General features: G+C 37.2%; 1 protein-coding gene across 4 annotated transcripts in view; it reads right to left on the reverse strand.

Annotated features, from left to right (window-relative positions):
• The window catches only part of LOC106055865 (uncharacterized), a 133,379-nt gene that overhangs the window by 92,421 nt on the left and 14,831 nt on the right, over positions 1–26,127 (reverse strand). For all 4 annotated transcript variants that reach the window (XR_008776467.1, XR_008776468.1, XR_008776469.1 and 1 more), the window contains exons 9-11: positions 25,355–25,536; positions 22,385–22,557; positions 10,472–10,573 (exon numbers count right to left, since the gene is read on the reverse strand). Coding sequence is in view for 1 of the 4 variants with exons in the window: in XM_056019591.1 (XP_055875566.1) it covers positions 10,472–10,573; positions 22,385–22,557; positions 25,355–25,536 (457 nt within the window). In the remaining 3 variants the exon portion in view is untranslated. The remainder of the gene's footprint in view (positions 1–10,471; positions 10,574–22,384; positions 22,558–25,354; positions 25,537–26,127) is intronic.

Here is a 26,127-nt window from a genome sequence, read left to right on the forward strand (position 1 = left end):
GACCTGTACCGACTGAGTGACTTACTTTAACGACCTGTACCGACTGAGTGACTTACTTTAACGACCTGTACCGACTGAGTGACTTACTTTGATGACCTGTACCGACTGAGTGACTTATTTTAACGACCTGTACTGACTGAGTGACTTACTTTGACGACCTGTACTGACTGAGTGACTTACTTTAACGACCTGTACCGACTGAGTGACTTACTTTAACGACCTGTACTGACTGAGTGACTTATTTTAACGACCTGTACCGACTGAGTGACTTACTTTAACGACCTGTACTGACTGAGTGACTTACTTTGACGACCTGTACTGACTGAGTGACTTACTTTAACGACCTGTACTGACTGAGTGACTTACTTTAACGACCTGTACTGACTGAGTGACTTACTTTGACGACCTGTACCGACTGAGTGACTTACTTTAACGACCTGTACTGACTGAGTGACTTATTTTAACGACCTGTACTGACTGAGTGACTTATTTTAACGACCTGTACCGACTGAGTGACTTACTTTAACGACCTGTACCGACTGAGTGACTTACTTTAACGACCTGTACCGACTGAGTGACTTACTTTAACGACCTGTACCGACTGAGTGACTTACTTTGACGTCCTGTACCGACTGAGTGACTTACTTTGATGACCTGTACTGACTGAGTGACTTACTTTAACGACCTGTACCGACTGAGTGACTTACTTTAACGACCTGTACCGACTGAGTGACTTACTTTAACGACCTGTACCGACTGAGTGACTTACTTTGACGACCTGTACCGACTGAGTGACTTACTTTGACGACCTGTACCGACTGAGTGACTTACTTTGACGACCTGTACCGACTGAGTGACTTACTTTGACGACCTGTACCGACTGAGTGACTTACTTTGACGACCTGTACCGACTGAGTGACTTACTTTGATGACCTGTACCGACTGAGTGACTTACTTTGATGACCTGTACCGACTGAGTGACTTACTTTGATGACCTGTACCGACTGAGTGACTTACTTTAACGACCTGTACTGAATGAGTGACTTACTTTGACGACCTGTACTGACTGAGTGACTTACTTTGACGACCTGTACGACTGAGTGACTTACTTTAACGACCTGTACCGACTGAGTGACTTACTTTGACGACCTGTACTGACTGAGTGACTTACTTTGATGACCTGTACTGACTGAGTGACTTACTTTGATGACCTGTACCAACTGAGTGACTTATTTTAACGACCTGTACTGACTGAGTGACTTACTTTAACGACCTGTACCGACTGAGTGACTTACTTTAACGACCTGTACCGACTGAGTGACTTACTTTGACGACCTGTACCGACTGAGTGACTTACTTTGATGACCTGTACCGACTGAGTGACTTACTTTGATGACCTGTACCGACTGAGTGACTTATTTTAACGACCTGTACCGACTGAGTGACTTACTTTAACGACCTGTACCGATTGAGTGACTTACTTTGATGACCTGTACCGACTGAGTGACTTACTTTGATGACCTGTACCGACTGATTGACTTACTTTAACGACCTGTACCGACTGAGTGACTTACTTTAACGACCTGTACCGACTGAGTGACTTACTTTGATGACCTGTACCGACTGAGTGACTTACTTTGATGACCTGTACCGACTGAGTGACTTACTTTAACGACCTGTACCGACTGAGTGACTTACTTTAACGACCTGTACCGACTGAGTGACTTACTTTGACGACCTGTACCGACTGAGTGACTTACTTTGATGACCTGTACCGACTGAGTGACTTATTTTAACGACCTGTACCGACTGAGTGACTTACTTTGATGACCTGTACCGACTGAGTGACTTATTTTAACGACCTGTACTGACTGAGTGACTTACTTTGACGACCTGTACTGACTGAGTGACTTATTTTAACGACCTGTACTGACTGAGTGACTTACTTTGACGACCTGTACTGACTGAGTGACTTACTTTGATGACCTGTACCGACTGAGTGACTTATTTTAACGACCTGTACTGACTGAGTGACTTATTTTAACGACCTGTACTGACTGAGTGACTTATTTTAACGACCTGTACCGACTGAGTGACTTACTTTAACGACCTGTACCGACTGAGTGACTTACTTTAACGACCTGTACCGACTGAGTGACTTACTTTGATGACCTGTACCGACTGAGTGACTTATTTTAACGACCTGTACTGACTGAGTGACTTATTTTAACGACCTGTACCGACTGAGTGACTTACTTTAACGACCTGTACCGACTGAGTGACTTACTTTAACGACCTGTACCGACTGAGTGACTTACTTTGATGACCTGTACCGACTGAGTGACTTATTTTAACGACCTGTACTGACTGAGTGACTTACTTTGACGACCTGTACTGACTGAGTGACTTACTTTAACGACCTGTACCGACTGAGTGACTTACTTTAACGACCTGTACTGACTGAGTGACTTATTTTAACGACCTGTACCGACTGAGTGACTTACTTTAACGACCTGTACTGACTGAGTGACTTACTTTGACGACCTGTACTGACTGAGTGACTTACTTTAACGACCTGTACTGACTGAGTGACTTACTTTAACGACCTGTACTGACTGAGTGACTTACTTTGACGACCTGTACCGACTGAGTGACTTACTTTAACGACCTGTACTGACTGAGTGACTTATTTTAACGACCTGTACTGACTGAGTGACTTATTTTAACGACCTGTACCGACTGAGTGACTTACTTTAACGACCTGTACCGACTGAGTGACTTACTTTAACGACCTGTACCGACTGAGTGACTTACTTTAACGACCTGTACCGACTGAGTGACTTACTTTGACGTCCTGTACCGACTGAGTGACTTACTTTGATGACCTGTACTGACTGAGTGACTTACTTTAACGACCTGTACCGACTGAGTGACTTACTTTAACGACCTGTACCGACTGAGTGACTTACTTTAACGACCTGTACCGACTGAGTGACTTACTTTGACGACCTGTACCGACTGAGTGACTTACTTTGACGACCTGTACCGACTGAGTGACTTACTTTGACGACCTGTACCGACTGAGTGACTTACTTTGACGACCTGTACCGACTGAGTGACTTACTTTGACGACCTGTACCGACTGAGTGACTTACTTTGATGACCTGTACCGACTGAGTGACTTACTTTGATGACCTGTACCGACTGAGTGACTTACTTTGATGACCTGTACCGACTGAGTGACTTACTTTAACGACCTGTACTGAATGAGTGACTTACTTTGACGACCTGTACTGACTGAGTGACTTACTTTGACGACCTGTACCGACTGAGTGACTTACTTTAACGACCTGTACCGACTGAGTGACTTACTTTAACGACCTGTACCGACTGAGTGACTTACTTTGATGACCTGTACCGACTGAGTGACTTACTTTAACGACCTGTACCGACTGAGTGACTTACTTTGACGACCTGTACCGACTGAGTGACTTACTTTGACGACCTGTACCGACTGAGTGACTTACTTTAACGACCTGTACCGACTGAGTGACTTACTTTAACGACCTGTACCGACTGAGTGACTTACTTTGACGACCTGTACCGACTGAGTGACTTATTTTGACGACCTGTACCGACTGAGTGACTTACTTTAACGACCTGTACCGACTGAGTGACTTACTTTGACGACCTGTACCGACTGAGTGACTTACTTTGACGACCTGTACCGACTGAGTGACTTACTTTGACGACCTGTACCGACTGAGTGACTTATTTTAACGACCTGTACCGACTGAGTGACTTATTTTGACGACCTGTACCGACTGAGTGACTTACTTTGACGACCTGTACCGACTGAGTGACTTACTTTGACGACCTGTACCGACTGAGTGACTTACTTTGACGACCTGTACCGACTGAGTGACTTACTTTGACGACCTGTACCGACTGAGTGACTTATTTTGACGACCTGTACCGACTGAGTGACTTACTTTGACGACCTGTACCGACTGAGTGACTTACTTTAACGACCTGTACCGACTGAGTGACTTACTTTGACGACCTGTACCGACTGAGTGACTTATTTTAACGACCTGTACCGACTGAGTGACTTACTTTAACGACCTGTACCGACTGAGTGACTTACTTTGACGACCTGTACCGACTGAGTGACTTACTTTGACGACCTGTACCGACTGAGTGACTTACTTTAACGACCTGTACCGACTGAGTGACTTACTTTGACGACCTGTACTGACTGAGTGACTTACTTTGATGACCTGTACCGACTGAGTGACTTACTTTAACGACCTGTACCGACTGAGTGACTTACTTTAACGACCTGTACCGACTGAGTAACTTACTTTGATGACCTGTAACGACTGAGTGACTTACTTTAACGACCTGTACCGACTGAGTGACTTACTTTGATGACCTGTACCGACTGAGTGACTTACTTTAACGACCTGTACCGACTGATTGACTTACTTTGACGACCTGTACCGACTGAGTGACTTACTTTAACGACCTGTACCGACTGAGTGACTTACTTTGACGACCTGTACCGACTGAGTGACTTACTTTGATGACCTGTACTGACTGAGTGACTTACTTTAACGACCTGTACCGACTGAGTGACTTACTTTAACGACCTGTACCGACTGAGTGACTTACTTTGATGACCTGTACCGACTGAGTGACTTACTTTAACGACCTGTACCGACTGAGTGACTTACTTTGACGACCTGTACCGACTGAGTGACTTACTTTGATGACCTGTACCGACTGAGTGACTTACTTTAACGACCTGTACCGACTGAGTGACTTACTTTAACGACCTGTACCGACTGAGTGACTTACTTTAACGACCTGTACCGACTGAGTGACTTACTTTGACGACCTGTACCGACTGAGTGACTTACTTTGATGACCTGTACTGACTGATTGACTTACTTTAATGACCTGTACTGACTGAGTGACTTATTTTAACGACCTGTACCGACTGAGTGACTTACTTTAACGACCTGTACCGACTGAGTGACTTACTTTAACGACCTGTACCGACTGAGTGAATTACTTTAACGACCTGTACTGACTGAGTGACTTTTTTTAACGACCTGTACTGACTGAGTGACTTACTTTGACGACCTGTACCGACTGAGTGACTTATTTTAACGACCTGTACTGACTGAGTGACTTATTTTAACGACCTGTACTGACTGAGTGACTTACTTTAACGACCTGTACCGACTGAGTGACTTACTTTAACGACCTGTACTGACTGAGTGACTTATTTTAACGACCTGTACTGACTGAGTGACTTACTTTGACGACCTGTACCGACTGAGTGACTTACTTTGACGACCTGTACCGACTGAGTGACTTATTTTAACGACCTGTACTGACTGAGTGACTTATTTTAACGACCTGTACTGACTGAGTGACTTACTTTAACGACCTGTACCGACTGAGTGACTTATTTTAACGACCTGTACTGACTGAGTGACTTACTTTAACGACCTGTACCGACTGAGTGACTTACTTTAACGACCTGTACCGACTGAGTGACTTACTTTAACGACCTGTACCGACTGAGTGACTTACTTTGACGACCTGTACCGACTGAGTGACTTATTTTAACGACCTGTACTGACTGAGTGACTTACTTTGACGACCTGTACCGACTGAGTGACTTACTTTAACGACCTGTACTGACTGAGTGACTTATTTTAACGACCTGTACTGACTGAGTGACTTATTTTAACGACCTGTACCGACTGAGTGACTTACTTTGACGACCTGTACCGACTGAGTGACTTATTTTAACGACCTGTACTGACTGAGTGACTTACTTTGACGACCTGTACCGACTGAGTGACTTACTTTAACGACCTGTACTGACTGAGTGACTTATTTTAACGACCTGTACTGACTGAGTGACTTACTTTAACGACCTGTACCGACTGAGTGACTTACTTTAACGACCTGTACCGACTGAGTGACTTACTTTAACGACCTGTACCGACTGAGTGACTTACTTTAACGACCTGTACTGACTGAGTGACTTATTTTAACGACCTGTACTGACTGAGTGACTTACTTTGACGACCTGTACCGACTGAGTGACTTATTTTAACGACCTGTACCGACTGAGTGACTTACTTTGACGACCTGTACTGACTGAGTGACTTATTTTAACGACCTGTACTGACTGAGTGACTTACTTTAACGACCTGTACTGACTGAGTGACTTACTTTGACGACCTGTACTGACTGAGTGACTTATTTTAACGACCTGTACTGACTGAGTGACTTACTTTAACGACCTGTACCGACTGAGTGACTTACTTTGACGACCTGTACTGACTGAGTGACTTATTTTAACGACCTGTACCGACTGAGTGACTTACTTTAACGACCTGTACTGACTGAGTGACTTACTTTGACGACCTGTACTGACTGAGTGACTTATTTTAACGACCTGTACTGACTGAGTGACTTACTTTAACGACCTGTACTGACTGAGTGACTTATTTTAACGACCTGTACCGACTGAGTGACTTACTTTGACGACCTGTACCGACTGAGTGACTTACTTTAACGACCTGTACCGACTGAGTGACTTACTTTAACGACCTGTACTGACTGAGTGACTTATTTTAACGACCTGTACTGACTGAGTGACTTACTTTGACGACCTGTACCGACTGAGTGACTTATATTAACGACCTGTACTGACTGAGTGACTTATTTTAACGACCTGTACTGACTGAGTGACTTATTTTAACGACCTGTACCGACTGAGTGACTTACTTTGACGACCTGTACTGACTGAGTGACTTACTTTGATGACCTGTACCGACTGAGTGACTTACTTTGATGACCTGTACCGACTGAGTGACTTATTTTAACGACCTGTACTGACTGAGTGACTTATTTTAACGACCTGTACCGACTGAGTGACTTACTTTGACGACCTGTACTGACTGAGTGACTTACTTTGATGACCTGTACTGACTGAGTGACTTACTTTAACGACCTGTACTGACTGAGTGACTTACTTTGACGACCTGTACTGACTGAGTGACTTACTTTGATGACCTGTACTGACTGAGTGACTTACTTTAACGACCTGTACTGACTGAGTGACTTACTTTGATGACCTGTACCGACTGAGTGACTTACTTTAACGACCTGTACCGACTGAGTGACTTACTTTAACGACCTGTACCGACTGAGTGACTTATTTTAACGACCTGTACTGACTGAGTGACTTACTTTAACGACCTGTACTGACTGAGTGACTTACTTTGACGACCTGTACTGACTGAGTGACTTACTTTGATGACCTGTACTGACTGAGTGACTTACTTTAACGACCTGTACTGACTGAGTGACTTACTTTGATGACCTGTACTGACTGAGTGACTTACTTTAACGACCTGTACCGACTGAGTGACTTACTTTAACGACCTGTAACGACTGAGTGACTTACTTTGACGACCTGTACTGACTGAGTGACTTACTTTGATGACCTGTACCGACTGAGTGACTTACTTTGATGACCTGTACTGACTGAGTGACTTACTTTGATGACCTGTACTGACTGAGTGACTTACTTTGATGACCTGTACCGACTGAGTGACTTACTTTGATGACCTGTACTGACTGAGTGACTTACTTTGATGACCAGTACTGACTGAGTGACTTACTTTGATGACCTGTACTGACTGAGTGACTTACTTTGATGACCTGTACCGACTGAGTGACTTACTTTGATGACCTGTACCGACTGAGTGACTTACTTTAACGACCTGTACCGACTGAGTGACTTAATTTAACGACCTGTACCGACTGAGTGACTTATTTTAACGACCTGTACCGACTGAGTGACTTACTTTGATGACCTGTACTGACTGAGTGACTTACTTTGACGACCTGTACCGACTGAGTGACTTACTTTAATGACCTGTACCGACTGAGTGACTTACTTTGACGACCTGTACCGACTGAGTGACTTATTTTAACGACCTGTACCGACTGAGTGACTTACTTTAACGACCTGTACCGACTGAGTGACTTATTTTAACGACCTGTACCGACTGAGTGACTTATTTTAACCACCTGTACCGACTGAGTGACTTATTTTAACGACCTGTACCGACTGAGTGACTTACTTTAACGACCTGTACCGACTGAGTGACTTATTTTAACCACCTGTACCGACTGAGTGACTTATTTTAACCACCTGTACCGACTGAGTGACTTATTTTAACGACCTATACCGACTGAGTGACTTACTTTAACGACCTGTACCGACTGAGTGACTTATTTTAACGACCTGTACCGACTGAGTGACTTACTTTAACGACCTGTACTGACTGAGTGACTTACTTTGATGACCTGTACCGACTGAGTGACTTACTTTGACGACCTGTACCGACTGAGTGACTTACTTTGACGACCTGTACCGACTGAGTGACTTACTTTGACGACCTGTACCGACTGAGTGACTTACTTTGACGACCTGTACCGACTGAGTGACTTACTTTAACGACCTGTACCGACTGAGTGACTTACTTTGATGACCTGTACCGACTGAGTGACTTACTTTAACGACCTGTACTGACTGAGTGACTTATTTTAACGACCTGTACTGACTGAGTGACTTATTTTAACGACCTGTACCGACTGAGTGACTTATTTTGATGACCTGTACCGACTGAGTGACTTACTTTAACGACCTGTACTGACTGAGTGACTTACTTTAACGACCTGTACTGACTGAGTGACTTATTTTAACGACCTGTACTGACTGAGTGACTTATTTTAACGACCTGTACCGACTGAGTGACTTACTTTGACGACCTGTACCGACTGAGTGACTTACTTTAACGACCTGTACCGACTGAGTGACTTATTTTAACGACCTGTACCGACTGAGTGACTTACTTTAACGACCTGTACTGACTGAGTGACTTATTTTGATGACCTGTACCGACTGAGTGACTTACTTTAACGACCTGTACCGACTGAGTGACTTATTTTGATGACCTGTACTGACTGAGTGACTTACTTTAACGACCTGTACCGACTGAGTGACTTACTTTGATGACCTGTACCGACTGAGTGACTTACTTTGATGACCTGTACTGACTGAGTGACTTACTTTAACGACCTGTACCGACTGATTGACTTACTTTAACGACCTGTACCGACTGAGTGACTTACTTTGATGACCTGTACCGACTGAGTGACTTACTTTGATGACCTGTACTGACTGAGTGACTTACTTTAACGACCTGTACCGACTGAGTGACTTACTTTAACGACCTGTACCGACTGAGTGACTTACTTTAACGACCTGTACCGACTGAGTGACTTACTTTAACGACCTGTACCGACTGAGTGACTTACTTTAACGACCTGTACCGACTGAGTGACTTACTTTAACGACCTGTACCGACTGAGTGACTTACTTTAATGACCTGTACTGACTGAGTGACTTACTTTGATGACCTGTACCGACTGAGTGACTTACTTTGATGACCTGTACTGACTGAGTGACTTACTTTAACGACCTGTACCGACTGAGTGACTTACTTTAACGACCTGTACCGACTGAGTGACTTACTTTAACGACCTGTACCGACTGAGTGACTTACTTTGACGACCTGTACCGACTGAGTGACTTACTTTGACGACCTGTACCGACTGAGTGACTTACTTTGACGACCTGTACTGACTGAGTGACTTATTTTAACGACCTGTACCGACTGAGTGACTTACTTTGACGACCTGTACCGACTGAGTGACTTATTTTGACGACCTGTACCGACTGAGTGACTTACTTTGACGACCTGTACCGACTGAGTGACTTATTTTGACGACCTGTACCGACTGAGTGACTTACTTTGACGACCTGTACCGACTGAGTGACTTACTTTGATGACCTGTACCGACTGAGTGACTTACTTTGACGACCTGTACCGACTGAGTGACTTACTTTGACGACCTGTACCGACTGAGTGACTTACTTTGACGACCTGTACTGACTGAGTGACTTATTTTAACGACCTGTACCAACTGAGTGACTTACTTTGACGACCTGTACCGACTGAGTGACTTATTTTAACGACCTGTACCGACTGAGTGACTTACTTTGACGACCTGTACCGACTGAGTGACTTACTTTGATGACCTGTACCGACTGAGTGACTTACTTTGATGACCTGTACCGACTGAGTGACTTATTTTAACGACCTGTACCGACTGAGTGACTTACTTTGACGACCTGTACCGACTGAGTGACTTACTTTGACGACCTGTATTAACTGAGTGACTTACTTTGACGACCTGTACCGACTGAGTGACTTACTTTGACGACCTGTACCGACTGAGTGACTTACTTTGATGACCTGTACCAACTGAGTGACTTACTTTGATGACCTGTACCGACTGAGTGACTTACTTTAAGGGAACATCATGTCCATCCAAGGCAAGATGTGACGCTTGTTTATAAGGGATCACAACGGCCATGTAATGTTTCATTGTCGTGATCAAACTTGGAGACCTGAAAGTTTTAGATACAAGTTGTGATGCAAGGAAACATATTTAACATTTTTTGTAATGCTTGCCTGTGTTTTTTTTTAATGTATAAGTTGTTGTTTTTTACTACTAGATTGGGTTTTATTTGCATCAAGATAACAGAAGATAACACCACTTTAAAATTAAAGCTTCCATAAAACATCTACTAAGAAAAAGGCGAATGGTAGCGTGTGGTTAGACTTTACAATTGTACTCCTCAGCAGATCTGCTCATTTCGTATAAATGTATCCCAACTCTAGCTAAGATCATAACATCCTTCAACTCTAAACAGAGAAAAGTCTCTGTAACGTGTCAAATCCCAGATCATCTTCTCGAGATTCAGAAGTGATTTCGTAACTACTTTCTAGTCATGGAAGCAATGCTGGACGCTTGAGCTTATTAAACTAAAGGTTTTTAGGAAAGTTTTCTGTGAAACAAGCAAACAATAATATCTTGAATTTGAAATGTTTATTAAATGACCCAATAGCTATACTCTTTCCTCTGAGACATTTTTATTAGTACAAAGCTTCTATTAACTCATTGAGTACAAAGCTTCTATCAACTCATTGAGTACAAAGCTTCTATCAACTCATTGAGTACAAAGCTTCTATCAACTCATTGAGTACAAAGCTTCTATCAACTCATTGAGTACAAAGCTTCTATCAACTCATTGAGTACAAAGCTTCTATCAACTCATTGAGTACAAAGCTTCTATCAACTCATTGAGTACAAAGCTTCTATCAACTCATTGAGTACAAAGCTTCTATCAACTCATTGAGTACAAAGCTTCTATCAACTCATTGAGTACAAAGCTTCTATCAACTCATTGAGTACAAAGCTTCTATCAACTCATTGAGTACAAGGCTTCTATCAACTCATTGAGTACAAAGCTTCTATCAACTCATTGAGTACAAGGCTTCTATCAACTCATTGAGTACAAAGCTTCTATCAACTCTTTCTGTCTGGGTGGAGTCTTGCTCTCTTTATTTTTCTCACTTCTCATTCTCAGATCAAGTTAAAATATTGCACAAGTATTCATGGTCAATAACAACACACGAATCAATATAAAATTAAACAATTGGTCAATCAATCAGTCGTAATTAATTAATTTTGTATTTATAGAAATCTACCTAACTAAGGGGAGATAAGCCTTGTGTCAGGGGCGGACTGGGTGTCAAAATTGCCCCGGGTATTTCTATACCATCCGACACACAAATTGTATACCAATTATAGAAATCCTCAAAATCATTATGTAATGTTTAATAATGTTTTGAAATAATTAGCTATACGAATAATTTATCTACATGATTTGGAGACTATCTAATAAGCGTAATTACTAACTGAATAAAGTATAACACTTGGAATGGGGAATCTTTTCATATAGCCATATACATTAACATAGACATGTACATGAAGATTTTCCACCAACGAACATATTGTTTATGATTCACTTTCACTCCTTGCCCTTTTCTCAGGCCAGTGGCGTAGCTACCAATGTACGGGTGGTGCGGGTCGCACAGGGCACCAAGTGGAGAGGGGCACCAAAATTCCCCCAGTGTGTATTAATTTCCAATTTCCCTAAGCGTTTCAGTAAAAACGACTAATTGTTTGGACACGAACAAACATACACTACTGTATTTTAAACATGAACTAACGATTTATAAACTAGTCATGTAGCTATTTTGTTTCATCTCCTTGACTATTTCTTCCATACAATGTAAGCTACAGAACAGTTTGAATCTAATTTACTAGATTTATTTCGGACACATGGTACACCTATCGATGCTCTGTAATATAAAGAAGAAGAAGAGGACAGTTCGACCTTTTCGTTATGCCACTGGTTTAATCTAGATATAGAGTTTACAAATATATTACTAAACTCTAGTTTTAAAGAATTGTCTTAGTTTATTCATTTCTTTATGATTCTTTATAGTTTAATTTTTTAGATAATTCTATTGTAATGTTAATATTTTTAAATAAGCTAACCTTTGTTTTCTACGAGGTTTTTTTAACTAACTAATTAATTGTAATACTGTAACGTAAACAAAATGATGAACAGTTCTCAATGCTGACTAGTCTGGCTGGTGCCTCAAAACTATTTTAAGCTCAGACGGAGAAATCGGGATCTCTGAAACGGCTGACGGCATAGATCAAAGAGTCTAGAGGGTGAAAATCTGTTACATATTGCGCATGCGCCACTTATCTTTTATTGAAAATAATGAAAAGTAACCATACAGAATTCAGAAAGTTTAAAACCAACATTCAACTGATGAATAGAATGACACTTGAGGAGCAACAAAGTTCTATTAAAATTTCATTATTAACTTTGAATAAATATAATTGTATGGAGCTGAAACCGAGAAGGTAACTTTAACACTTTTAATTATAAGAAAAAGATATAAGTGTATATCGTATTATTATGATAAAATCGTTTGTCTTTTTTTTCCTTTTTATTCAATTATTAGATACTTATTTACTTTATTCAATTATTAGATACTTATTTACTTTATTCAATTATTAGATACTTATATACTGTATTCAATTATTAGATACTTATTTACTTTATTCAATTATTAGATACTTATTTACTTTATTCAATTATTAGATACTTATTTACTTTATTCAATTATTAGATACTTATTTACTTTATTCAATTATTAGATACTTATTTACTTTATTCAATTATTAGATACTTATTTACTTTATTCAATTATTAGATACTTATTTACTTTATTCAATTATTAGATATTTATTTACTTTATTCAATTATTAGATACTTATTTACTTTATTCAATTATTAGATACTTATTTACTTTATTCAATTATTAGATACTTATTTACTTTATTCAATTATTAGATACTTATTTACTTTATTCAATTATTAGATACTTATTTACTTTATTCAATTATTAGATACTTATTTACTTTATTCAATTATTAGATACTTATTTACTTTATTCAATTATTAGATACTTATTTACTTTATTCAATTATTAGATACTTATTTACTTTATTCAATTATTAGATACTTATTTACTTTATTCAATTATTAGATACTTATTTACTTTATTCAATTATTAGATACTTATTTACTTTATTCAATTATTAGATACTTATTTACTTTATTCAATTATTAGATACTTATTTACTTTATTCAATTATTAGATACTTATTTACTTTATTCAATTATTAGATACTTATTTACTTTATTCAATTATTAGATACTTATTTACTTTATTCAATTATTAGATACTTATTTACTTTATTCAATTATTAGATACTTATTTACTTTATTCAATTATTAGATACTTATTTACTTTATTCAATTATTAGATACTTATTTACTTTATTCAATTATTAGATACTTATTTACTTTATTCAATTATTAGATACTTATTTACTTTATTCAATTATTAGATACTTATTTACTTTATTCAATTATTAGATACTTATTTACTTTATTCAATTATTAGATACTTATTTACTTTATTCAATTATTAGATACTTATTTACTTTATTCAATTATTAGATACTTATTTACTTTATTCAATTATTAGATACTTATTTACTTTATTCAATTATTAGATACTTATTTACTTTATTCAATTATTAGATACTTATTTACTTTATTCAATTATTAGATACTTATTTACTTTATTCAATTATTAGATACTTATTTACTTTATTCAATTATTAGATACTTATTTACTTTATTCAATTATTAGATACTTATTTACTTTATTCAATTATTAGATACTTATTTACTTTATTCAATTATTAGATACTTATTTACTTTATTCAATTATTAGATACTTATTTACTTTATTCAATTATTAGATACTTATTTACTTTATTCAATTATTAGATACTTATTTACTTTATTCAATTATTAGATACTTATTTACTTTATTCAATTATTAGATACTTATTTACTTTATTCAATTATTAGATACTTATTTACTTTATTCAATTATTAGATACTTATTTACTTTATTCAATTATTAGATACTTATTTACTTTATTCAATTATTAGATACTTATTTACTTTATTCAATTATTAGATACTTATTTACTTTATTCAATTATTAGATACTTATTTACTTTATTCAATTATTAGATACTTATTTACTTTATTCAATTATTAGATACTTATTTACTTTATTCAATTATTAGATACTTATTTACTTTATTCAATTATTAGATACTTATTTACTTTATTCAATTATTAGATACTTATTTACTTTATTCAATTATTAGATACTTATTTACTTTATTCAATTATTAGATACTTATTTACTTTATTCAATTATTAGATACTTATTTACTTTATTCAATTATTAGATACTTATTTACTTTATTCAATTATTAGATACTTATTTACTTTATTCAATTATTAGATACTTATTTACTTTATTCAATTATTAGATACTTATTTACTTTATTCAATTATTAGATACTTATTTACTTTATTCAATTATTAGATACTTATTTACTTTATTCAATTATTAGATACTTATTTACTTTATTCAATTATTAGATACTTATTTACTTTATTCAATTATTAGATACTTATTTACTTTATTCAATTATTAGATACTTATTTACTTTATTCAATTATTAGATACTTATTTACTTTATTCAATTATTAGATACTTATTTACTTTATTCAATTATTAGATACTTATTTACTTTATTCAATTATTAGATACTTATTTACTTTATTCAATTATTAGATACTTATTTACTTTATTCAATTATTAGATACTTATTTACTTTATTCAATTATTAGATACTTATTTACTTTATTCAATTATTAGATACTTATTTACTTTATTCAATTATTAGATACTTATTTACTTTATTCAATTATTAGATACTTATTTACTTTATTCAATTATTAGATACTTATTTACTTTATTCAATTATTAGATACTTATTTACTTTATTCAATTATTAGATACTTATTTACTTTATTCAATTATTAGATACTTATTTACTTTATTCAATTATTAGATACTTATTTACTTTATTCAATTATTAGATACTTATTTACTTTATTTAGTTCCAGAATACAACAAGCCGAAAATTACTGTAAAACTTTTTTAGTTTAAATTCTGTTCTATTTTTAGTTTAAATTCTGTTCTATTTTTAGTTTAAATTCTGTTCTATTTTTAGTTTAAATTCTGTTCTATTTTTAGTTTAAATTCTGTTCTATTTTTAGTTTAAATTCTGTTCTATTTTTAGTTTAAATTCTGTTCTATTTTTAGTTTAAATTCTGTTCTATTTTTTAAAAATTCTTTTTCTCTCTTTGAACAAGTGCTCTGTAAAAAAAAAATAAACTCAAATATATTTTTTTATAGATGAAAAGACAATTACCAAGCGGAGCTGAAAAGAGGACGAAGAAACCGGCAAGAAAAGAAGAACAAAAAAAACAGGAAGGTGCGTTTCTGAAATTTCTTAAGTCTAAAGAAGCATCGAGACAATTTCAAGTCACATCATTGCCAGAGACCACCGACTATAGGCGAGGTGTTATTGGGTATGAATTAACTGAACAATTAAAAGCAACAAAGCAAGATGAGACAGTTATCATTGAATCCAGAAAAAAAAATGATGAGGCCGACATCCTGAGTGATGAAAAAGAAGAAAATACTTCAATACCGCAAGTTCTAGAGACTAAAGGACAGCACACAAGCATGTCTTTAGTACACTCCTTAAAAATTCATACTGAAGAAGCTGAACCATCAGACAGTGTAAACAATACAGAAAGCAGGATAACAAACTCTAGATTGAACGACATTGGAGATTGGCCTGATGTCATCACAGATAATATCCGCATACACCTTGTCACTCAAGGATCTGAAACAGTTCAGCGTATGGACAGTCAATTCAGAAAGGCGTATAGACATCAAGAATCAGCAAAAGGAAAGGCTAGAAAGCTTTCAATTGCTTGGTTTTTCCGGCAAATGTCAAACGGTGAGAAAGTTCTTAGAAAGTGGATGTGTTATTCGCCAAAAAAAGAATCCTTATTTTGCTTACCCTGCATACTCTTCTGAACAAGATCAAGTACCAAATCTTCATTTAAATTCAAAGATGGATTCAATGATTGGTGGAGGTTATCCCCGAAAATAGAAAAACATGAGACCAGCAGAGCTCAAATTCAGTCATCACTTGCTTGGAGGGCACTTGAAGTTCGCCTGAGAGTAGGGAACAGTATTGACACTAAGGCCCAAGATTTGATTATACAAGAGACGAAAACCTGGAGAGACTACCTGAAGAGAATCTTGGACATCATTCGTTTTCTCTCAAAGCAAAATCTGGCACTCCATGGGCATCGCGAGCTAGCTGAAAAAGTGTTGGAAGGGCAAAATCAAGGCAGTTTCTTGGAGTTAGTAAAATTACTATCAAAGTAAGATCCAGTCTTGAGGGAGCATTTGCTTCGAACTAAGCTTTGTTCCAGACCGAATACATACATGTCTCCACTAATACAAAATGAATTTATTACAATATTGGGGGATCACGTTAAAAAACAAATCATACAGCAAGTAAAACAAGCCAAATATTTCTCTATTATTTTTGACAGTACACCTGACATCTCAAAGCTGGATCAAACTTCCCAAATTTTACGGTACGTTGTCATGGATAATGACGGGGTGCAGGTTCGTGAATCTTTTATTGACTTCATCGACAGAAAGGACTAGCATGCTGCTGGAATCGCTAAGATGATTCTAGAGAAACTGTGTTCGGATGGCTTAGACATAATGGACTGCAGGGGTCAAGGCTATGATAATGCTGCGGTCATGAAAGGTTAAAACTACGGTGTCCAAAAACGTATTCTAGAAGTCAATCCCAAAGCCCTATTCATTGCCTGCTCAAACCATTCTCTTAATTTAGCAGGAATTCGAGCTGCTGAAGCTGAAGTCAATTCGGTAACATTTTTTGGTACACTGCACAGTTTACACGCCTTTTTCTCAACTTCAATACACCGCTGGGATATCCTCATCAAAATAATCGGAACTAGCCTTAAACGTTTAGTTGAGACCCGCTGGAGCGCCAGAGGAGAAGCCGTCAAGATGGTTAGGGATACATTTTCTAAAATTATATAAAACTCTGGAGACATTAACTAGCAGAGATGAACATTCATCAACTAGATCTGAAGCAGGTGGATTATTAGTTGCTATTCAGTTTTTTTTATTTTCTCACCTATCTTGGATTTTGGGCTCCTGTATTAACTGAAATTAATGATGCGCAAGTCTACCTTCAAAAACAAGGATTGTCTATTCGAGACTGCTCACTCAAACTAAAAACATTGGAGACATTTTTAAGTAGTAATCGAGAGGACATCGCTGAAGCCAGCATTACCTTTGCCGAAAGCGTGTGTTCAGATCTGAGAATCAGTACAGAACCTCAAAAACGTATGGGCCATAAGAAAAAGATGCCTGGTGAGAAAAGTGACGACTCTGTACTTACACACAAAGAAGAGCTACGAAGGAAAATTTATTCTACCTTGGACAGGATTTTTCAAGAAATAATCACCCGATTCGAGCAACTTCATAATGTAGCAGATAGATATGAATTTTTGTCGCCTTCCCAGCTATTAAATCCTCAGGTCGAAATCAATCTCGATAGTACTCCTAGCGACATTGATAAAAACGAATTTCTGCTGAAGCGAAAGAGGCTTCAACGGTTTGTCACAGTTTCATCAGAAGCCTCCGAACATCCAAAACAAGGACCTGTTGAGCTCTTGAAATGTATAAAAAAAAAATATCAGCTAGATGATTCAGTCCCAAATATCGTCATCATGATTCGCATATTTTTTACTATTACGGTAAGCGTCGCTACATGCGAGAGAAGTTTTTCCAAACTTAAATTGAACAAGAATTACTTGCGATCAACGATAAAAAATTTACGACTCACTAATTTGGTCATTTTGTCCATTGAACAAGAGCTGGTGGAAAAAATTGATTTCGATAAAACTATTGAAACTTTAGCCAGTAAGAAAGCGCGTAAAATTCATTTGTAGTATGTTTATGTAAAAGTGATTTTTTGAATTAACAATGCAATGTTATTATTTAGTTAGCTATTTTTTTTTGGGGGGGGGGGCATCAAGATAAGGTACTGCACCAGGTATCATGGGCGTAGCCAGGGGGGGGTTCTTGGGGTTCAAACCCCCCCCGAAATGAAATCCCCCCCCCCTGCGGGGGGGGGGGAGGACGGAATTAAGTGACTGATATTTGCTTTCATTTTGTTTATTTTAGGTGAGATTTTAATACTAAATCATCACTTACCACAGCACAGCCGAGGCAGTTTTGAGTTAAAAACCCTCTACCAGGGGGTTTTGAGTTTAAATCCCCCTACCAGGGGGTTTTGAGATTTTAAAAACCACTATCAGGGGGTTTTCAGATACAAATCCCTTTACCAGGGGGCTTTGAGTTTAAAACCCCCTACAGGGGTTTTGAATTTTAAACCCCCTACCAGAGGTTTTTGCAGTTAAATCCCCCTCTTCTATAAAACAAAACAAAAAAAAATGCAAACAACAATCCCCAAATTCAAACAGCACAGTTGAGGAAGATTTTGATTTTAAAACCCCATCCAAAATTTACGATAACCCCATCTTCAATATAAAAAAAGCAAATTACACACTCAAAATTCTATGAGCGTAGCCAAAGGGGTTTTGAGTTTAACCCCCCTCCCCCTTCCAGTTGGGGTTTGAAGCTAAAAAGTACCTCTTCAATATAAAAAAAAGCAAATTACACACTATAAAATCTATGAGAGTAGCCAAAGGGGTTTTGAGTTTAAATCCCCCTCCTCCAGATGGCTTTTTCTTTAAAGTTTAAAACCCCTCCTGATGGTTTTGAGTTTAAAATTCCCCTACAGAGCGTTTAGAGTTGAAAACCTCTCTCTTCAATATTATTTTAAAGCAAACTACAGTCACTAAATTCTATGATCGTAGCTAAATGGGGTTTTGAATTAAAAACAAAACAAAAAAAAAACAACAGATTTTTTAGTTTAAAACTCCTCAACAGATGATTTGACGAAAAAACTTTCCTTTTCGATTTAAAATCTAAAGCGAAATAATAATAATAATAATCTTTATTATCCGTCAGGAAATTTGTCTTACAATTTGTGCATTACACCAAACAAAAAACATTATAACTATAAGAAACCAAAGTGTACATTCACACCAGACTCACTCATAATTTACATGTGACAAAGTTTATACCAGATTGTTCTTATTTAATGATTTGATTGCCAGGGGAACAAAATACCGGCATGTAATTCCAAGAGCGTGGTCAAGAAAGGTTACAAATTTCTACCAGTGGCTTGGGCTCCATTAATTAAGTGTGAATAGTCTTCTGCCGATATTGAAAATCCTTAAATGTGTCGCAACAAAGATGGCTAAGACAGATTTTAGGAGTAGTCATAGAGATCGGGTCTAAATCAAAGAAATCATATGCCGAACTGAGAGTCGAATCCTTAGTAAGGTTGTGACAGAGCGTCGCATGAGGTTTTGCGGGACATGTTTTCCGACAAAATGAATTACGCAAAATAAGAGTTGCGGAAACAGCTTGCCGGAAAATGCGCCGAACGGCGCGAGAGGGTCTAAGTCAGTAAGAATAGCACATTAGATTTTTGAAATAAAACTTTTTAATACCAACATAATGCACTGTAGATACCTCAGAATATGCATTTTGTTGGCTTTTAATACCAGAAATAGTGCTCGGCGGCGGGGCTTCGCCCCGCGCTGGGGGAGCGCTGCGAACTCCCCCAGACCCCCTTGCTAGCAAGGGCGGGGAGTCTAAAATAAACAATAAACGTCTTCCGAAAGGGTCAGAATGTAATAAAGATTAATTATGTACACACACACACACACACACATTTTTTTTTCGCCGGGGGGGGATGTCGGGGGGGGGGAAATCAAAACCCTCCCCGAAAAAAAATCCTGGCTACGCCCATGCCAGGTATCATATACTCTAGCTACGACACTGTCTCAGGCCTATGGATTTCAACTTAAAAATACAACTCTTCATCCTCCATCATAAGTTGTCCATCACTCAAAGTCATTGGGGAGTGCTGGCTGAGTGGTTAGGCGCTTCTGAGCCGAGGGGTCCTGGGTTCGAATCTCGGTGAAGACTGTGATTTTGAATTTCTGGATTTTTAGGGCGCTCCTGAGTCCACCCATCCCTAACGGGTACCTGACTTTAGTTGGTGAAAGTCAAGGCGATTGGTCGTTGAGCTGGCCACATGACACCCTGCTCGTTAAACATTGGCCAAAGAAACAGATGACCTTAACATCATGTGCCCTATAGATCTCAAGGTCTAAAGGGGAACTTAATTTACTCACAAGGTCATACACTGATTGCTTTCTAAATAACTTGGAAACCTAGTTTGACTGTCTGCATCTTAGAGCTGGCTACACACACAACAGAACATTAAGTCCACTTGTTGGAAGGTAATTTAATATCCTTACGTTCAGTAAAACAAACGCTGTCATGAGTGTTTCCTATTTGAGTAAAGCCTCTTTGTATTTCCACTTCCGTCTAAATCTTTGTCGTCTTATGGCGTTGAGCCTGTTCATTCATAAATGATGTCATTAAAAGGTTGGTGAATCTCTAGTGCTTGCGAGAAAACATTAACAATTTTACTGCATTTTTTGTACAGGATTCCACCAGTAGTTGCCTTTTATCTGACTTATTTTCTGCTCCTTCTTTTTCGATTGTTTTGCACTTTGATTCCATTCAACGTATTGCTGCACTGTTCAAGAGAATAATTTGAATGTATGAAGGACTAAGTAGCGGGGCCAACTCGAGATCTTGCGACAACTCCAAACTGAACCAATAAGAAGTCGTATGTGACTGGACACGTCATCTCTAGGACTTGGAACGTTGTTGTTGGCCTCTTTATAGATTCACACAAACTTCGATCTCTATAAGAAATAAAGGTCTTACATTTCTTGTTTATCCTTTAGTCAAGTTTAGTGTGTATAAGAAATTGACGTCTATTGTATTCGGATGTAGAGTATTTACAACAATGCTTTAGATATGTATTAGACTTCAAAGTGTACAAGATTTTGTTTTGTTGTTTTCACGATGCTCAAAGTGTTACTTTTAAAGAGGGCATTATAAACGTTAAAACAATTTGCTGGCGTTCATGCGGCCCTTTTGGTGTCGGGTGGCCCTACCGACCTAATTGGGTACCCACCCACCTGGCTTTCCATCGTGGAGGCTGGAGACCCAAAGTTTGAATTCAGACTCAAGCAACTTTAAACAAAAAAGGTTTTGAAAAAGCAGCACGGAAACACTCTGCCAGATCATCCCCTCCCCCTCCTCCTCCAACTAGCAGAAAATGTATGGCACTGAGTTGAGTGAAAATTAATGCTTAATAATTAATTATTAATTAATTATCAACAAAGAAAACTATTTAAATAACATTACAAAGGGAGTTAACTCATTGTTGTTTACATGTCGTCATCAAACGCTGAAATATTTTGTTTAAAAATTAAAGTGGAACATACACAAGTTTCTTTTTGAACTTTATAAAACAAAATGTCGACCAGCAGTGTATGATAACCTCATTGTATTTAGCAATTTCTCATCACCAAAGTGTGCAATGACCACAGCACTCACTCTTGCTTTACATTTTAGTTGTATTGTCATCTATGAATTCTACAAATGACATTCAAATATGTATTTACAAGGAATTTTTTTCAATAATGCTAAATTTTACCACAATAATTTATGAACGGGGAACAACTCTAGTGTGACCATATATAAAGATAAACATGAGTTATCAAACTTACTGCCAGGAGAAAGAGTAGTAGAACAGCTGGCAAGGGATGAGCATGGTCACGCTCGTGTCCCCGAGTTCTGCAGACTCATCATTGCCGGACGAGGTACACGCTGACCGCTGGACGTAGAAAACTGACACAGCCTTGTTGCTGCTCAATAAGAAGGGATCTCTAGTGTCATTAATCTGAAATGTGAAATTGATCTTACGAGAGAATAGTATCAAACGACAACATTATAAAAAGCTAGAATATCGTTTCTCTAATTGTACATTCAGATGGTTGGTGCAACATTGGGATTATACACCTCCAAACAATGTACGCGTTATGGCACGTGTCAAAGTCCCAAGAGAAGTGTAAACAGGAAGTTTATTTATACATTGGGAAATTGTAAAATCAAATTTCAAATCTGATTCGTTTGTGGCAAAATGTTATTTTCCTTATTTAATTAGTAAAAGTGAACTTTCAATGTTGCTTACTTGAAATCGTTTCGTTTTGCCAATTTATTTCGAAATCTTTTTCAATTTTCTTTTGAATGTTTCTTTATATCACGCCTACATATCACTTTCTCTTCTTTTTATGTATTTTATTTTCTTATATTCAAACGCTAAACAAAGAGGAGATTAATGTTTCACTCTCATGTAACTTTCCTCTAGGGCAGGGTTAGGCAACCTTTAGAGTAGGAAGAGTCAAAAATTACAATTTACAAAATTTCAAAGTTTTTAAAGAGCCACACAGTTTTTTCTTGCCAACTTATAAATAGTACTCACCCAATCAATTTTTTAATGAAAAAATAAACGAGTCTATTTATTCACATTTTTTATTTCGGTAACAACTAAAACAGTTCAATATTGACTTAAAAGCACCAACTGGTACTTCAATAACAAACAAACAAATTCAGTGGGAGCGATGGCTTTGGTTTAACAAAGTTGATAAATTAGGCTCATAACTTTTTTGTTTCTAACACGACTCTAAATTTTCAATTTGCTAGTTGGCTTCTTACTTGACTTTTAATTATATTCATACAAGAGAACACTTGCTCGCACGAATAGGTCGATCTTAAGATAGTCAGCACTCCTAATGTCAACTTCTTCACTTCATGGAAGATTATTCCATGCGTCGAATCAACTCGCGACATTTCTTTTTTAAGCTCTCCATTATTGCTGCGTTACGTACATACATTTCAACTCTTCCAACTTGATTTTCAACACTGTAAATTTTCCACTCCACAAATCTTTAATTTTTAAATCAATCAATTGTGTCTAGAGATCTAGTATCAATTCAAAATTGATCAATGTGGATTTCTTTACTATTTGTGTTGATTTACTAGGAATGCTAGGAGGCGCGGTGGCTAAGAGGTAAAGCGCTTGGTTCCGAAATGGGGTCCGGGTTCGAATACTGGTGAAGCCTGGATTTTTAATTTTGGGTTCTTCGGGCGTCCACATATCTCTAATAGTTGGGTAAAAGTTAAGGCGGTTGGTCGTTGTGCTGGCCACATGACACCCTCGTTAACCATATGTCACAGACACAGATGACTTGTCATCAGCCCTATAGACTACAACCACAAGGTCTGAAATGGGAACTTTAATGCTCGAATAGTTTTGTTGCTTGTAAACTGCTCAAATCTGTCAAAAAATTAATCTTTGATTTTTGTTTCTAACTGTGCTGAAGTTATTCGTGTCAGAAGTTGCACTGATTTTATTGCGATACTGCTTTAGACATTCAAAATGAAGTAACTTACAGCTCTGAATATCTTCTACAAACAGAATTAATTTTTCTTCAAAACAAACCAATTCTTCTACCAAAAACAATGGGTGGGTTTCTCTTTCCTTGAAGTTTTAGATTCAGCTCATTTAATTTCTCTGTTATATCAACCATAAAGTAAAATTTTTGCAACTATTTGTCGTTCTCTTTTTCAGGGTGATTAATGCCTTTTTCATTTAGGAATGTATTAATTTCATTCAAGCACAAAGCTAAACTTTTCAACCTTTGGAAAGTCATTGCACTTTATTGTAAAGAAAGATGTTGGGATACAGAGTCTCCAATTTATTTAAGAATTCTTTAAACTGACGCTGGTAGAGTGCATTCGTCAAGATGCTGTTAACAATTTTGATAATGAAATTTATGGTCTGAATCGTTTTGGGAAACGTATGAATTTCGTGTTTTGTTTTTTTTGTTGTTGTTTTTTTTGCTAAGAAATCGTTTTTGTCTCTTTATTTTTTTCCTGTTATATTTCTGGCTCGGTAGAGTTGCTATTGAAACGATTTTATTTAAATTGATCTTATTGTCTTCAAGGTTTTTTTACACGGCATTCGCTCTATCGTCCCCTCTTGTTTGTCCTGAGAGCGGTAGCGATCCCATTTGTTCTTCTTTTGGACAAAGGGTGACTTTATGTCGCAATACTCATCTATAGCAAGTGATAAGACAGATGAAAGTTAAATATCTTCCACCTGCAAATATGTTACATATGAAGACGTTTTAGATGTTCTATCTTGTACTGTTTCAGCTGATAGTGGCAAATGTTTAATATTATTTTTTTAAAGATTTCTGATTTGTTTTTGAAATCACGAAACAGTTCTTCAGATGCACGTATGAAGCAGTCTTAGACATACTCACCATCTGTATGGTTTGCCTTTTGTGCAATTTCTAGTTTGCCAGATTAGCATTACTTGTAGATTGCTTCTAACTTTGAGAAGATAATCGACGGACTGACAAAAGTGACTATTTTAAAAAATGTGGTGTAAAGTTCATCGGGGTTTTTTTTTATAACAGTTAACGAGAAAGTCGTGTAGCCAGCACAAGGACTAACTTACTTTCCTAACTTATGTCAGGCACCCATTACAGATGGCGGGGGGGACTTCAAGAGCGTCTTAAAAATCCCTCTGCTCACAATTCCAGTTTGAACCAGTGTTCAAACTCGAGACCTATCGGTTCAGAAGCCGAGAGCTCTGCCCCTCAACCCCAAGGCCCGTGTTATGAACTCACTTGCAGAGTCTGGCCTCGCTGTTCCAAACTAAGTTCAACATTGTCGCTGCTTTTCACTTGGGCCACAAAGACTTTGGTGTCGTCCTCTCCTGCCGTCACCACAACGTAACCTTTGGATTGTCTAGTCGGTAGAGTCAGAGTGATGAACTCTCTACCCCAGTACTCCAACGATAGCAGCATCTCTAGACAGACAGGCGTACACGTTTTGTTTGATACTTGGTGCAAAGTAAAGAGAGATTTGAGTGTCGTGTACAAATAAATGTCAATGTTGTTTTAATTGTATGAACAATAAATACAATGTTTACGTTTCGAGAAATAACAGTAATCTTCAAATAGTACTAAAAATAGACAAGGAGTTAAAAATTAAATAAGAGATCGTTTAAATGGAAGGTTTTGGTTCTTTCTGGTCTCCTGGGAAAGCTAATTTTAGAAAGGATATAAATACAAGGAAAGACAATAAGGGAATCAATAAATAATGTACAAGGTTTATGTTAACACTCTTCTTTGTGAATCTATTATCTAAATATAATTAAAAGCTATGTTAATAGTGTGTGTTTAATAGTGTGTGTTTAATAGAGTGTGTTTAATATTGTAGTAATTTCTACTGGATAAACTAAAGTGTCTTATTTTGTTACTATTTTTAATCAAAACTATCCTTAGGCACCAAACTTCGACACAAACACACTCATAGATTGACGTCTGCCACCATCGTCTTTAATATGGGCTACATGGTTACATGTCAATTTCTATACCTACTTAGGCTATCCATCAGT

Source organism: Biomphalaria glabrata, chromosome 2, assembly GCF_947242115.1.
Source record: "Biomphalaria glabrata chromosome 2, xgBioGlab47.1, whole genome shotgun sequence".
In the NCBI taxonomy this organism is placed as follows: domain Eukaryota; kingdom Metazoa; phylum Mollusca; class Gastropoda; family Planorbidae; genus Biomphalaria; species Biomphalaria glabrata.